This window comes from Megalops cyprinoides, chromosome 8 (genome assembly GCF_013368585.1).
Source record: "Megalops cyprinoides isolate fMegCyp1 chromosome 8, fMegCyp1.pri, whole genome shotgun sequence".
NCBI classification, from domain to species: domain Eukaryota; kingdom Metazoa; phylum Chordata; class Actinopteri; order Elopiformes; family Megalopidae; genus Megalops; species Megalops cyprinoides.
Window position 1 is genome coordinate 31,550,723 of NC_050590.1, and position 15,576 is coordinate 31,566,298.

Sequence of the window (15,576 nt, forward strand, 5' to 3'; positions counted from 1 at the left end):
TTGTAGCACCCTATCAAATAGGTGCTTGATATTTAGTGCTGAATTCCTGTGGAATGCATGTAGAAGGCAGTGCTTACATGGAGATTGTGTAAGAATCGTAACCAATGTAAGACAGTCTGGATAAGAGCGTCTGCTAAGCTGCTAAATTTAATGTAAAGTCATTGCCTGTCCCAGGGAGGTGACAATCAAAAAGTTGAAAACATGCCAAAGTTCATGTTGAGACATCAGCTCAATTAACAAGCAAGGAGAAGGAAAAGGAAGGAAAAAAGAGGAATTTCATTAGTCATGGTTAGCAGAAAATCATGGATTAAACAAATTCTTGCATTAAGAGGGAGCTATTCCAGCTGGCTTGGGCAAACGGTGCCCAAGAGACAATCCCAACCACACCCTCACCCCTCGCACCCCTCCCTCTCTACTTCCACCACTCCTGCTCTGACAGCAAGGTTCACTAAATAGGAGGGAATGACCACAGAGGATAGGGGCAGAACAAAGCTGGGAGTGCTTTTGGATTACAATCACATTAAGACACACTTTTCAATTCGCCGTCACTTCCACAGCTCAACCGTGATTGTGACTACACAGTGAGGGCACCTGCCTTGCCCCTGAGGTCTCCTGTGACAATATGTCATTGCTGAATGTGACTGGGAATGTATTAGGGGCCTGCGGATCTCAATGCCGAGATATGGAAAAATGACTTGCACACTACTTCTGTTCGTTGTCACTTCATCTTCCTGGAATCCAAGTTTAGGAATAGCCTATGGCTGGTTTGACAATTCAGTTTACTCCAAGAAAACTTGAATGGAACATGAATTATATTGAAATATCCTTTCCAAGTTGCATTATAGGTAAATAAATGATTCCTTTAGCTTGTAAGCACCTGGCTTAACAACCTCTGCCAGAATAGCAGAATTCACACCTGCTGGAACACCTCCCTTGTAACAGTAGCATACAAATTTAAAACTGAGAAGCAAAGCGGAGTTTATAGCTTGATTGTAGGAAAATTGGATTTCAGCATAGAAAAACAGAATGGCAACACCAGTTAAAGGATATTGCACATTGGACAAGATTACCACTACAGCTGCCCCCTGCCATTTTTTTTTTCTGATTGGTACAATTTATTCTTTTTCCACAGACATTGATTTTCTTTCCATTCCCTTGAATGTGTGGCGCTGTAGAATCACCCCAGTTGTACCTCAGTCAGGAAATGACTGAGACCCAAATCGCACAGCTGCTGTTATTCCTTCAAGCACAAGCAAGGAAGATGATTAGATGGAAACTCTTCCTGGTAGTGTTTTTTCTGCTTCCTGTCTGAAGATCAGATCTGCTGAATCACCATCCAGCTGCATCACTTACCATCTGAAATGCCTAGTTTTATCAAAAAAAAAAAAAAAACAGAGAAACCACCTTTCAAGTGCTAATACTTTCTATTGTTACATTGTTGTGGCTGTAAGCTGTAAGAATCACTAAGGCATTAAAATCGGATGTTCTGATCACTATCCACATGAGGAGAATTGCAAGTATACATTTCAGACACTGTGCAAGCAAAGCTTCCCAGTCTTCCTTCAGGTGTGGTAATTACTAATTACTAATTAATGTGTTTATATGTGTGGGTGTATGTGCACAGGCACATGTGTGTTATGTGTATATGTGTGTGTGTGTGTGTGTGTGCATGCAATTCCAAGCAGGTGCATGCATATGGGTATACAGGAGTGTGTGTGTGTGTATGTAGATATATGTGAATGCAAGGCAGAGCAGTGTGTTTATGGTCTTGGGCTTCAGTGTGGAAAATGACCTGTCTCCTTTGATCACAGCAGGGGTAACGAGAAGTGACATGGTAATTGCACGATCTCTTTAAAAGAATTGTACCCTGTCTGTATCACCACGCTATGGTAAACGCTCCAGCAGCACAGCAAAAAACCTTGCTTCTTGTGCACAGTATTCTGGGAGCTGTGGACCAGACAGATGCAATGCGTGGTTCGCCAGGCACTAGTCATGGTCCTCTGTGTTGGGCTGCCTTTGTGAAAGACAGAAAGCCTGGTAGCAGAGACCTAGGCAACCTCTGGGCCCACATGGTGGACACTGGTTTAGGCAGTCACTGGCGGGCACTGATACTGAATCTAGTTACGGAAATCAAAATGGCCAAATGTGAAATTATAGTTGTGAAGAGTTGCATGTGCCTGTGTCCCCTTTGCTCATCTCTCATCTGCCTGTTCTTCCATCTGTTTCAGTGGCGCCCTTTCCTGCCAGGCCTGAAGTATGAGATCATTGATTCAGCATATATCTCCCTGTACACAGGTAAGCAGGGTCTCTGATTGGTTGGTGAGATGGAGGTGCTGGAAAATAAATAAAAATCCAAATTCTTAGATAATGTGCCAGAGAGGAGAACAGGGTGGCACGTAGGAAAACAGTAATCAAATGAATGCATGCATCTGTCTTTTTTTTTTGCATCAAACCAACACATTCCCCCCTCCTAATTCAATGCACGCCGAATGTTAAACCAGTTTATATGCATACAGACCAATGCAATTAATCCAAACAAACTAATGCATTTGCTGACACATCAATGTATATTCCAATAAAACTGTAGACATGTGTGATAAATGGACTGTTTTCCCTTCATGTCAACCCATCCTGCAACACTGAACTTTGACTTTCCACAAGCAGGATTGTTCAATCACAGTACAATTAACATGCTGTTAAGTGTTGGCTATGTCCAACAGCACAACATCGTGCCCCCTAGTGCTGACAGCATGGCAGTCAGGCCAAAACATTAGCACCCAAATCAAATTCAAAACTGCCGTGAGGTAGTTTGTACTAGCAGTTTCATTAGGAGTGGGATCATAGAGATATATTGTAGAGCCCCAGATGTCTAGAGCTGTGCTATTTCAGGACACAGCCTCTCTGTGTCTCCTTTCACAGAGTACTTTCACACACATTTTAGAAACAGGTGCTATTGTCTTGTCCCATTGGTGGAAATAACATTGAAAAAACTCAGTGCAATAAGGTCACAATTCAGCAGTTTGAAACCTTTCCACTGCAGCAGCAATAAATGGAGGTAAAAGCACACAACTCACCAATGTTAAGTCAAGGTATTTTCCAGTGTTTCAGCTGAGAGAGCATTGTACCCTTGGGTAAAGAGTGTACACTATAATGAAACTAAATTCCATTGATCCTACAGCAGGGCACATTCCCCAGTTTTTATTATTATTTTTTATGACTTATATTTTAATAAAGGCAACAGTAACTCAGTAGGAAGATCACAGTTCGGTTTTATCATCGGCTTTTCGCTCTCCTGATTTTATCACTTAAACCCACACACTTCCTCCGGGGGATTAATACAGTTTGTTTTATTTATTTATTTCTCTCTTTTTTCACACACCATTACTCTCTCAGCCTACATGTGAGACTCGAGTCATAACTGAGAGGTTCATTATTTCCCTGCTCCGTTTAAGATGTTGATTTCTCTAAATTATTCATAACTGTTTCAGCTCTGTGTTCTGTGGCCACTTGGTCTCATTTACTGTAAAAAAAAAAAAAAAAAACAAGAACAAAAAAAATTCCATTTTCTCTGCTGTTTTCATGTTCATGCTTAGTGTTTGCAAACATGGGTGAATATAACCAAACAGGGACCATGGTTTTGTCCTTTGCAGCTCAGTGGGGTATCCTTAGCCCTCTTCAAAGAGAGTGATAGTATAGTGGGACAACCCTCAGGCACCTGCTCTGTGCCATAAAACTCCCAGTTTTTACAGTGTGTCATTATACTCCACTCCAGCCACAGTACATCAAATCATCCCTCATGCTTCCAAAATGTGTAGCTCTTCAAGCCACTACAGTGTCAGATCATCCTTTATTCTCCAGAAGTGTGTCCTTTCTCATTCCCCATTGTTGATTCCTATCTCCTGTCACTGCCTTAAACCCCCTAGCAATACACACAGACCACCAAGGGCTATCACATTAGCCAGACTTTATTATCATATCTGTGGATGCTCATATTCTATCTGAATATGTGTGTGGTCTAGGGCATTTATTTATTTATTCATTGATTCATTCGTCCATTTAATCATTTGTACTTTTATTCATTAATTCATGTTGGTTTGCACCTGTGCATCTGTGCATGTGCATATAACTTAATCTATGTTCAAGTTAACAAGCTCTGAGTAGCTGGGACTTGAACAAGAGTGCATAGAACATGGGGTTGGTCACTGTGGCGACTGTTTCTCGCACAGATTGTTAATCATTCGGCTTCCATGATCTCCCTATGATTGCCTCATATGTACACAAAGACAACTGGGGGCATGGGCAGTCCTATGTGTCTTTTGGAGGTCTGGGGATTGCACCATGGGGGCTGTTGCCTTGGCTGGAAACACAAGGTTAATTACTGAGCTTTACCTCCTTACCTCCTTGCTACCAAGTCTTAATGCGGTTAGTCAGTTTGTTAGACATAGCTGCCCCCCCACCCCCAAATCTCTTTGATGGCTCCCTTTGTTGTGTGCCACAGTTGGTTGGCCTCAGAAATCATGCAGGCTTTGTTGCATAATTCTACTGTGCAGGGCCTGATGTGCTCCAGTGGGCTTAGGGTTCAAGAACATAGTCTTTCCCCTGTCTGCTGTGGAAACATTCTTGCATCATCATGCAAAGCATCTGTAATAGCTTAGCCTCAGCCTAACCACAAAGACAGACCTTGTCTGTAACTTAGGGACAGTAATTGTCCCCAGTAGGTTTCTGCAGTGTGCTGGCACTCCAGCGTCCCTGGAGGAGAATGCCAGTCCTGGCAGGTAGATGTGCTTTGTGTTCTGAGTGTGCACGCGCATGGAGGAGACAGGGCTGCTGAGGCAGAACAAAGCAAAACCCACACTTAATTAAACACCCTCCTCACCTTCCTGTTGCTTACTTCTCCAGGGCACTCCAGCTCAGCAATATTGATCCAGTCAGTCACTCCTGACCACCACCACACTGCTTCACCCCCTGACTAGTGTAAATGGTGCATGCCTGGGCGTCAGGAGCATTGCACCAAATAGAATGGCTTATTCAAGTGTTGGGATGGCGGCTCAAAAAACGTATCTTCTATTACCCCCACCTACTCAAAACCCTGCACTGCTGGGGACATTGTGTGTCTCCAGTCTCCTGTGGTCCCCCTATCTATTCCCAGAAAAAAGATTCGGGTTTCTCTTTAATTATAAAGCACGTCTCCTGTCAGACTCAGCCTGTGACACCCCATAAATCATACTTCCACACGCTCCCATTGCCCGATCGATACAAGTAATTAAAGCCTGTCTCCACCCGCAGAGGGCTAGCCAAACACTTCTGAGGGCTGTGCAGATGTTGTGAGATGTGCACTAAAGAGGGGGGCAATCCTCTACACCTCACGTTTCTTGCTGCTCTCAGACTGAACTGCAAGGATTCCTGGAAGGATTCTTTAGTTTCTCTGTACCTGCTACCTGCTACCTCTGTACCTCATTGTGACTGGAGAAGTGAGGGAATCCAGGGCATGTTCTGGGCTTTTACCCAGACAGCTATAGGTTCAAGTCCTAGGTGAAACCAGATGATGGCCAAAAGGTGTAAGTCACCCTGAATAAGGCCAATGGCTAAGCAAACTAACAATAACAATAATAATAATAATAATAATAAATACAGTCTCTTTAACAGAGACATCTTTGCTAAGACATCAGTTTTTTCTGTGCTTTTAAATGTTATCAGCCTCTGAAAAACGTTTTCAGAACTTATGCTTTGTTTATTAACTTTTTCAAGACCTTTGCTCTCAACATGCTGTTAGTAGCATGCATCTACCTAAAGGTGTTTTGCAAAACTGATCCATATGTATTTCTGTCTGTCTGTCTGCATCTCCTGCTGTCTGTTTCTCTCTACCAATGGGTCTTTTTCCTCCCTCCCTCTATCTTCCTCTCTCTCTGGCAGATGAGTCTGGTATGAAAATGAACAGTGTGGATCATATCCCGCAGACACTGGCCAGCCACAGCCATCTCCCCCAGGAGGCTCAGCCCAGCAGCCAGCATGGAGCCGACATGCTTAAGCCTGACCCCAGAGACACCTTCTATAGCAGTGAGCCTGTCTGTCCATCTGACTCTGTCTACCTATCTGCCTATCTGCCAGTTTTTCTGTCTCTTTGTCTCCATATATGACACATCCATGCCAATGTCTAATCTGTACAGTCAGCCTTAATGGGTGCTAGTAGCAGTATTTGGGAGAACATTTGCACATTCACTATGTGAGTCTCAATAAGAAGTAAAATGATACTACTCCCTGATGAAACTTTATTAAGATTTATGAGTGTAAAGGGCAAAAGTTAGAGTTAAGGTGTTTAAAATAGTGAAGTGAAGGTGGTCTTGAAGCCATGGTGCTCTCTCTCAACAGCACCCATGATCGAGCCCTCCCGCCTGGAGAATGTGCTTCCCGCCTGCCTCTACTCCCCCACATATGTGGTGAAGGACTTCCCCATTGCCCGCTACCAGGGCCTGCAGTTTGTGAGTCACATTCTCTTCCTCTGCCAAAGCAGCCGAGCCATTCGGCCATCACTGCATGTTTGTGATTGTGTGTTTTTGAGTGTGCTTGTGTGTTTCTGAGAGTGTGCGCATACACACCTGCATGTGCATGAGGCATGTACTAACTAATTGGACACATAAGCATTGATATTCATCTTGAATGCTGTTCCAAAATGATTTTTTCCTTTGATAAAAAAAGAACAGCTGTGAGAAAACTTTTTCTGTTGTGTTTCATAAAGTGATTGTCACTGGCCAGAGGTGGGATGTTCCACATTCCCTGTTTTGTTTGCCTGATCTTCTACTGTGAAAGAAATACACAGCTTTGCTGTGAATCAGAATGTATCATGGTAGACCATTTATCACAAGGCATGCTGACCAGGAACAATGCTCTATGTTTTGGCTAAGCCGCTTCGCGCCTGCAGAAGATCTGTGAAGAGTACTCCAGATTGCCTAACAGGAACAGTTCATTTCTAAGCTCTCTGTACCTGTTACCTTGCTGCTCAGATCTCAGAGCTGTTGTGAAGCCGCCCTCTTCTGGCCAATGTGTGCAATTGCAGCTTCAGCAGAAAGTAGTGGACTAATCTAAGTAGTGTAAGTAGAAAGTAGTGTTTGTGAATGTATGAATAGATATAATACACAGCAGTTAAGTCCAATGATTCATCAAAATGGATTTGAGACATATGAAAATACTGGTAGTTATATCTCACAATGTTATGGTCAGATACTTATATAAATGGTCTAAACCATGCATAATGCCACACTGACACCATCCTTTGTCACATATCCAGGTATACTTGTCTTTCGTCTATCCCAATGACTTCACCCGACTCACCCACATGGAGAAGGAGAACAAGTGTTTTTACAGAGAATCTCCAATATATCTTGAGAAGTAAGGCCTGTTAAACATGTCTATGCTTAGTAACATACAGATCGATTTGTTTAGCTGTCTGGGGAAGACACAGACAATAGAAATATCTGGATAATGGATAAACCATTCACACCACTGGAATGGTATAGGTTCATATTCTCAAAGTTATATGCCCCACTGTGATCTGTGTTCCAAATAACCCATTACAACCTATAGCCTAACATGACCCACACTTATATCAGTAATGTACAGTAATATAGATATACATGTGAATGCTACCTGCATGACAGAATGTTGTCCCTTTTTAGCATCTCTGCCAGATCCCCAGAACACCTACAACTGAATGTCTCACTGTCCCCTAGCTCTGGTTCCATCTCTGTCCCCCCAACAGGTTCGGCTTCTATAAATACATGAAGATGGACGAGGAGGAGGACGATCGGCCCTTCTTCTTCCCGAATCCAAACGGTCTGTATTCTCCATTGCAGGAGGATTATATTCAGCTTGGCATTGTTCCATCTGTGTTTGTGCAGGGTCTAACCACAGCCGCCTCTAAATACTCTGTGATAGTGTATATAATGACGCTGGAGGGGGGCCAGGAGGTAATTAAAGAGAGCTGCAGCTTCTTGCCCTAGCCCTGCGCTGGTGTAGTCTCTGAGCCCTCTCTCTGTTCTAGATTTCCTGGAGGAGGAGGAAGGGGTAGACCCAGAGGATGAGGTGGCAGCAGTGGATGCCCTGGTCAGAAGAGCCAATAACAGCCGTTCCACTCGGCCCCCCCGTAGGGCGGCCGCACCGACCCCCTCTGAAAGAGAGGATAAGGAGGTGGACAGCTACATGCCTGGTCGCCAACGGAGATACTTTCCACCGCTGTCCGAGCAGAGGGGGCAGAGAAGGGGCAGCAGGGCACCTCCAGATCCCCGGGGCAATGCCCTGAGCCACCAGCAGGAGGAGCCAGAGGCGTTGGACTTCCACAGGCCTGGGAACACAGTGCAGGGTCGCTCCCTCTCCTGGATCCGCTCTGGCCCAGATGAGCTGAGCAGGGGGGGAGCAGTGGAGATGCCCCCAAAATTCAGGAAGACGTCACTGCTGTTTCCCCAGAAGAGCTCCCTGCCTGCACTGAGCAGCAGGGCAAAGCAGATCCTCAGTAACTCCGCCCACACTGACCATGGCCTCGAAACCCTGCGTGCCAATAAGGAGCATAGGAAGGATAACAACAAGATCTACATCACCAGGCCCCGGCCATTCAACAGCAGGAGGGGCACCACCCCACACCAGCCCAGGGAGGTCTTCCCTGGGGTCTTTCTGTATCAGAATGGCAAGACCACAAAGCTGGTCAACCTCAGCACCAAGCCAAGGGGCGGAAAGCCACTCATGAGCACCCCACACCTATGGCCCTCTTTCAAAGATGGCAAAGCTTCCCTATTGAATGGCAATGCCACCCGCCTGTCCGCAACGCACAAGGCGTCCACCAGGGCAGCACTGGTGAGACATAACCAGAGAAGGAGAACAGACCCCTGGGAAAGAGGGCGAGAGCCCCCAGCCTCACCCAGCAGGAGCACCTTTGCTGCCTCTCCGTCCCGCCACAGGCACCCTGTTCCAACTACCACAGCCAACCCCAAGCCCACAGGCCTCAGCCCCTCTGAGGACAGCCTCCCCGGAGAGGTCAGGGTCACCTCCTACCTGAGGACCTCGGAGATCACAGAGTCCCGGCAGGAGGCAGAGGTGGAGCCGGAGCAGGAACAGGAGGAAGGGGAGGGAGGCCTGTCGGAGTACAGCTATGAGGAAGCGGAGCCACGGCCGGGCTGGGCGGAGGAGGCCATCAACTGGCAGCGCACATTCTCCGTCAACACCATGGACTTTGAGCTGCTGCGGTCCGACTGGAACGACCTGCGCTGCAACGTGTCGGGCAACCTGCAGCTGGCTGAGAGTGAGGTGGTGGATGTGCTCGCGCAGTACATGGAGAAACTCAATGAACGCAATGGCGGGTGAGGCCCATGCATGTGTGAATATGTGTGTATGGACATTTGTGTGTATGTGTGAGTGTGTGTTTCCATGTATCTCTGTGTGTGTATCTGTGAGTCTGTGGGGTGTGTTTTCACGTATGCATGTGCATGGCACTGGAGCCTGCTGTCACAGTCTTCCTCCAATATTGCGAGTCAATCTCTGAACAATAGCAATTTACCAGGAGAATTCCAGCCCAATTAGACCTGACATTCAATTCCCTCTCCATTCAGCTGCGAGGCAGCAGCACCACAGGACAACCTCAACAGCATTACTGAAAGAAAATCAGAGGAGAACAGACTGACGTGAGAGGGGAATGAAATGAGATAGATGTGTGGGGTGGGGGCAGACACTTGCTAGTTTGCAATTACTCAAGTGAAAACACTCTCCTTCATTTTGTCTCTTTTTTCTCAATTCATCTCAATTCAGTCCTCTTTATAGACATGACAGACATATTTGAGTTCTCAAAGAATGCATGTGCTAAATAAATGGATCAATATTAATAAAGTCAATAATTAAAGTTGATATGAAACACTGCTCATAATACATACATCAAAGACATCATTTTAAAAAGAAAACAAGATGATGAAAGATCATAAAAATGAAAACTAAACCAGTTATTAAGATGAAAAATGAACTCTTTCGCTGTCTCTCGCTCTCTCCCCTGTCCCTCAGCATCTACACCCTGCTGCGCATCATCAATGTGGAGAAGCGGCGGGACTCGGCACGAGGGAACCGCTACCTGGTAGAGCTGGAGCTGACGGAGCGGGGGAAGAGAGTAGTGCGCCTTTCTGAGTACATCTACCTCCTGCTGCACCGTGGGCGGGTGGAGGACAGCCCTGAGAATGGGGAGGGGCTCACCACCTCCGCCCCTGCCCCAGCCACCACTACCACCACCACAACCGCTGCTGCAGCCCCAGCCGCAGGCCCGGCTGCCCACAGCACCCAGATCCGTGCCACCACCCACTGGGGCATGGCCTACGTCCGGCCGCTGCTCTGCCAGCCTGTCATGCTTCAGTGGCGGCGCGACGTCATGGTGCACTTTGTGGTGCCAGGTGGGCCCTCCAGCCATGACAAATCCAGCCGCGAAAGGGAAAACCTGGCAGGCTGTTGTTGCTCCCCTCTTCTTTTCTAGCTGTTGTTTGGCGTTTGGCTCTGAAAGCACCCTGTTTTCTCCCCCTCTCTCTCCCTGCTACAGTGAAGAACCAAGCCCGCTGGGTCCAGCAGTTCATCACAGACATGGAACTCTTGCACCATGAGACCAAGGATGACAACTTCAGCATCATCATTGTGGACTTCGAGAGCGAAGACATGGATGTGGAGCAGGCTCTGAGGGACAGCAAGGTGCCACGGTGAGTCCCACAGGGGGAGTCAGAATGACATCAAAACTCCACAGGGATGTTTCAGATGTCTGCACCTCCAGCCAAGTGTTTGTGGCTCTGCATGAATTCCACAGCAGTGCTACAAGCCCACACTTGCAAATAGATAAATGTTTGTCTCTGAATAATGCTTTGTGTGTATTATCCTATTATTTTTCACTTTCTGTGCTGCACGACACTGCTGGTTTGAGAATGTTGAACAAGCAATTTATATTCAAGATGGAAGTGTATTCTTAGAGTATGTGTGTCACTCATACATGTCTGAATGTTTCTGTTTACCTCTGTTTGTCTAATTTTATGTTTTTTGCTTTTAAGTTTTAATATATTGCCATGTATGAGAAACAAAGGAGACATTACATTTACACGGTGTCATTTCATAGAAACTCTTATCCAGAGCAGCTTCTGATGTGTAAATACAAAGTACACTAAACAGCATGAAATATTATACTAAGCATGGACAAGTACAAGATGCAACATGTAGTTCCAATGCTATCACACTACAAAAAACTACAAACAAAAAACTAGAATATAAAAAAACATAAAAGGAAAACAAGATCACATTAGGATCACAGTAGGATTTGAACAACTGTGCACAAAAAAGCAATTCCACACTATTCTATACTAGCATATTTACTCACAAGTCAGTTATATCACTCATTACAATGAAGACAGCATATTAGATTTAAAGTATTGCTACTGTATAGTCATACTCTATATTTTTATTATAATTTATCTGGCACTCAGAACAACTGACAGAGCCCAAATCTAACATATTTGCCATTGATGTAGTAGAGTGTTTGCTGACACAGCGCATATTATGTACTTTACTGAAGTGTTCAGCTTCCCACATGGGAATCAAACTGGCAAGCCCTATACAATAACCGCATCACACCACTGCCTCAAAACCTCACATACTCTACTCTCATGCTCACCTGTTAACCCTGTGTGTGTTTCTGTTTCATCAGGTACGAGTACCTAAGGCGGGAGGGAAACTTTGAGCGCTCGGCAGGCCTTCAGATTGGAGTGGATACCATAGAGGTGAGCTTTAGATGGAATCCCTGGAATGGGCAACCTAGATCAGGATGGGCTTTCTGGCAACATGAATACACAAGTAAATCCACTGGTGTTTGTAACTGTGGCCAAATAGAGCAAAGGCACAGCCACCTCTCAGATGAGATGTTAAGTCGAGGTACTGACTCACTGTGCTCATCAAAGATCCTGTGGCACAGTTTGGGGTTTCCCCAGTGTCCGGACTAATAATCTCTCAGTTTAACTGGCTAAATTAGTCCCTTCCTCACCACCTCAGCCTACGTGCATTGAGCACAGAACTGCTGCAGTGTATAACTCGGGGTGATGCACATTGGTGGTAGTTGAGGTGTGCCATCTACCCCTTTGCTGCAATGCAATTTGAGACCCTTGAAATGCACTTAAAGAAAAGCACTCCATCAATTAAATGCATGCTTCTGAGTTTCACATCGTGTGAGCTTTATGACCTGTTTTTGACGGGCTGACAGAATCGTTTGCAAAACATTTAATTGACTTTGTTTTGGGTGCAGATGGACATCTCTTTCCTTTTCAGGGGTGACATTTATGTGTCAGGAGACTGGTCATAAGGCAGACTGGCAGCTAGTATATGAGTGACAACACAGTCACAGGCGGGTGTGTACCACACAGGGGAGGCTGGGGTCAGGGGCTATGGCATTCATGATGAGGAGATGCTGTACATGCCCCCACTCACAGGGGGGTTGTTTCTCTTGTATTTTCACAAAATGTTAATTCTGTTGTGCCACTGATATGTATGTGTGTTCTGTTAGGAGCAGAAAGATGCATGGCTGACTGACACTTATTGTGTGTGTGTGTGTGTGTGTGTGTGTGTGTGTGTGTGTGTGCGTGTGTGTGTGTGTGTGTGTGTGTGTGTGTGTGTGTGTGTGTGGGTATGTGTGTGTGTCTCAGGACAGTCACAGCATCGTGTTCCTGTGTGACCTGCATATCCACTTCCCCCTCAACATCCTGGAGAGCATCAGGAAGCACTGTGTGGAGGGGCGGCTGGCCTTTGCGCCCATAGTCATGAGGCTGGGTTGTGGGAGCTCCCCCCAAGAGCCTGATGGTAACACACGCTTACTAAACAGATACACATGCAAGCAAGCACACATGCACAAATACAAACACACACACACACACACACACATATATATATACTTGCATACACACATGCTTACATACACACACGCATATAAGTGCACACAAAAGCACATGCCCTCTTGTACGCTTACACATGTGGCTTACAGCACACATACCCATACTAGCATCAGTGTGTCCCAGCTTCAGAGTTATCTGTGACCTCATTATCTTAATTTATGAAGCATCCACACCCACGCCTCTGTGCGTCTGTGCTCTGCACATTGATGAGATACAGGGCACTCTGACAGCTGTGACAGCATTTCTCAGTTGTGACCATTATCAGATCCAACCGCTCTGGAAGCTCAAATTAATTGCCTGTGTGTGTGTGTGTCCCACCCCTTTGCTGTTCTCCTCAGGGTACTGGGAAGTGAATGGCTTTGGTCTGTTCGGCATTTACAAGTCTGATTTTGACAAGATTGGGGGGATGAACACAGAGGAGTTTAAGGACCGCTGGGGAGGGGAAGACTGGGAGCTGCTGGACAGGTATCCCCACAAATGTTGAAGTGATAACAGTGTGTGGGCCTGAAACAGAGACACTCCTTTATACCATTTCTAAAGCTGCCTAGAGGTCCAAGTTCTGCTAATCTCTAGGTGGTAGTGTTTTTTGTGATGGTTGCACTTATTTGTAGTCAAAGCGCCCGCTCACAGGAAGGCCTCTGTCCTGTCCTCACCCTCTGCTGCTCCCCTCCCTCCACAGGGTGCTGCAGAATGGCCTGGAGGTGGAGCGGCTCCGGTTGCGAAACTTCTTCCACTACTACCACTCCAAGCGGGGCATGTGGAATGCTCAAGCAAAGAAGAGCCCCAGAGGATAGCTCTTAGGAAAGCCCCCGCTCCCTTGTCCTCCACTGTGGACAGCAGGAAAATATACAACCTGAAGGCTGTGGAGGCAGGCGTTCTTCAGAGAAGGCCCAGGTCGTCTGAGAACCCCAAGGGGCCTTTTTTTGGCAGATGCAAAGAGACGGCATGGCTGCATCTGCCCATGTCACTGGGTCCTCCTCCCAGCTGCTGCTCTTGTAATGGTAACCACAAATGAAGAATGTCTCTCTTGTTAGAGGTTTGAGGATTTGTGTTTTTTAATGGGGCTACTGTTCTTTGTATTCACAGGAGAGTGGTACCTTGATTTCTCTGAGATGGTAACAATCTAAAAATTGCCTGGTTAGGGCAACACAGAAACAGACACACAATGGCGTAAACTTTGTTCTGTTTCAAGCCAGGTGAAGGAGGACAGCCGTCAATGGGGCTTTCTTTTTTTGGCATTTTCTAACATGCCTGAGAGGTACTGAGCATTCCTCACTTTATTCAGGTTAAGGGACACTAAAACAAACCTCTGCATCTGCTTCTGAGTCTCTGATTTTCTTTCTCAGCTCTTTTCGTCTCTCTGTCTCTCTTTCTGGTAGCATAAATGGGAGGGGTTTTAGTGCCCTGCAACGATGTGGCACAGAGGCCAAAAGGGAAGATGCAGTCAGAGAGTGTCAGAGAGCCAGTACAGCAGTTGGGGATGCTACCACCACCTATAGTGACCAGCTGCTTGATTTTTAGTGATACCACACCACCCTAGCTGAAGGTCTCTATGGACTTCCTCATGGCTGGTGCAGGTGGCTGACAACACAAGTGCAGCACCGTCAGGGGGATTAGGAGCTGTGTCCAGCCACCGAATCACGATGTGGCTTCTCAGGCCTCCACCATCCCATTCTCTCTCCATCAGTGAGAGATCCAGTCTCTTGTCAGGGTTTTTTTGCTTTGCAGAGCCACAATACTGGTCAAGTGATGAGTGCTTACAGTATGGTCATGGCATTGTATGGGGTTTGCTATTGGATTGTTGACATACCACTGTTTATCCAGTGACTGGGTGGTGTGTGTGTGTGTGGTGGTGGTGGTGGTGTGTGTGTGTGGGGGGGTTCTGTGTACTTTGTAGCTCCTTCAAACGCTCCCGACATAGCTGTGCACTACCTTCCCCCTGTTAGGAGGCCGGTTTATACAGGGATGCCTTCATTGGCTGATGGTCACGGGTTGCAGATTGACAGGGAAAATAATTTAGAATCTGGATTCATGGATCCCAAGTTCTAGTTTCTCTGGCTGGGAGAGGACATTTGAGGGGGTGGGGTTTGGGGGGGGGGGGGGTGATTTGAAGAATGAGGAATAGAGAGGCACTCGGGGATGGGGTGATGGTGGGGGGGTCAGGGGGATTAGCCTGCTGGCATTAGTCTTACCTGCAGGGTTCAGTAAGTACTCTTAATGTTTCCCATAATGTCGGGGGGCATACACAGCTACTGCGATGATTACACTGGGGTATTTTGTAATACGGAAATGCCGTGTATAGCTATATTTCTATGTTACTGTGTAAGATTGTCTGAACCCCCCTCCCAATCTCTCTGTCCCCCTTTATCTCCAAAATGGCAATGAACCCTTTATTTGCATCTGGTACATCATTTGGGTACTGGAACTGAGCTTGCAACCAGAAGGTCATAAGTTCCATTCCTGGGTGGGGTATTGCTGCTGCACCATTAAGGAAGGCACTTAAGCCGAGTTGCTTCAGTAAATATATCCAACTGTATGAATGGATAACATGTAAAAATGTAAGCTATGTAAGTCACCCTGAATGAGGGTGTTCTAAGCAAATATGTAATGTTTAAAAAGGTCTATATATATAAAA

At 46.2% G+C, this 15,576-nt stretch overlaps 1 protein-coding gene across 3 annotated transcripts in view; it reads left to right on the forward strand.

Moving 5' to 3' along the window:
* The window catches only part of b4galnt4a (beta-1,4-N-acetyl-galactosaminyl transferase 4a), a 125,198-nt gene extending 110,195 nt beyond the window's left edge, over positions 1–15,003 (forward strand). For 2 of the 3 annotated variants that reach the window (XM_036534766.1, XM_036534765.1), the window contains exons 10-21: positions 2,229–2,295; positions 5,914–6,057; positions 6,370–6,479; positions 7,286–7,386; positions 7,757–7,830; positions 8,039–9,347; positions 10,039–10,418; positions 10,562–10,715; positions 11,708–11,780; positions 12,696–12,849; positions 13,280–13,406; positions 13,621–13,735. In XM_036534766.1, the coding sequence (XP_036390659.1) occupies positions 2,229–2,295; positions 5,914–6,057; positions 6,370–6,479; positions 7,286–7,386; positions 7,757–7,830; positions 8,039–9,347; positions 10,039–10,418; positions 10,562–10,715; positions 11,708–11,780; positions 12,696–12,849; positions 13,280–13,406; positions 13,621–13,735 (2,808 nt within the window). Of the gene's footprint in view, positions 1–2,228; positions 2,296–5,913; positions 6,058–6,369; positions 6,480–7,285; positions 7,387–7,756; positions 7,831–8,038; positions 9,348–10,038; positions 10,419–10,561; positions 10,716–11,707; positions 11,781–12,695; positions 12,850–13,279; positions 13,407–13,620 lie in introns of all 3 variants that reach the window. The other variant, XM_036534764.1, reaches the window with a different exon arrangement.
* Positions 15,004–15,576: the final 573 nt, after the last annotated feature.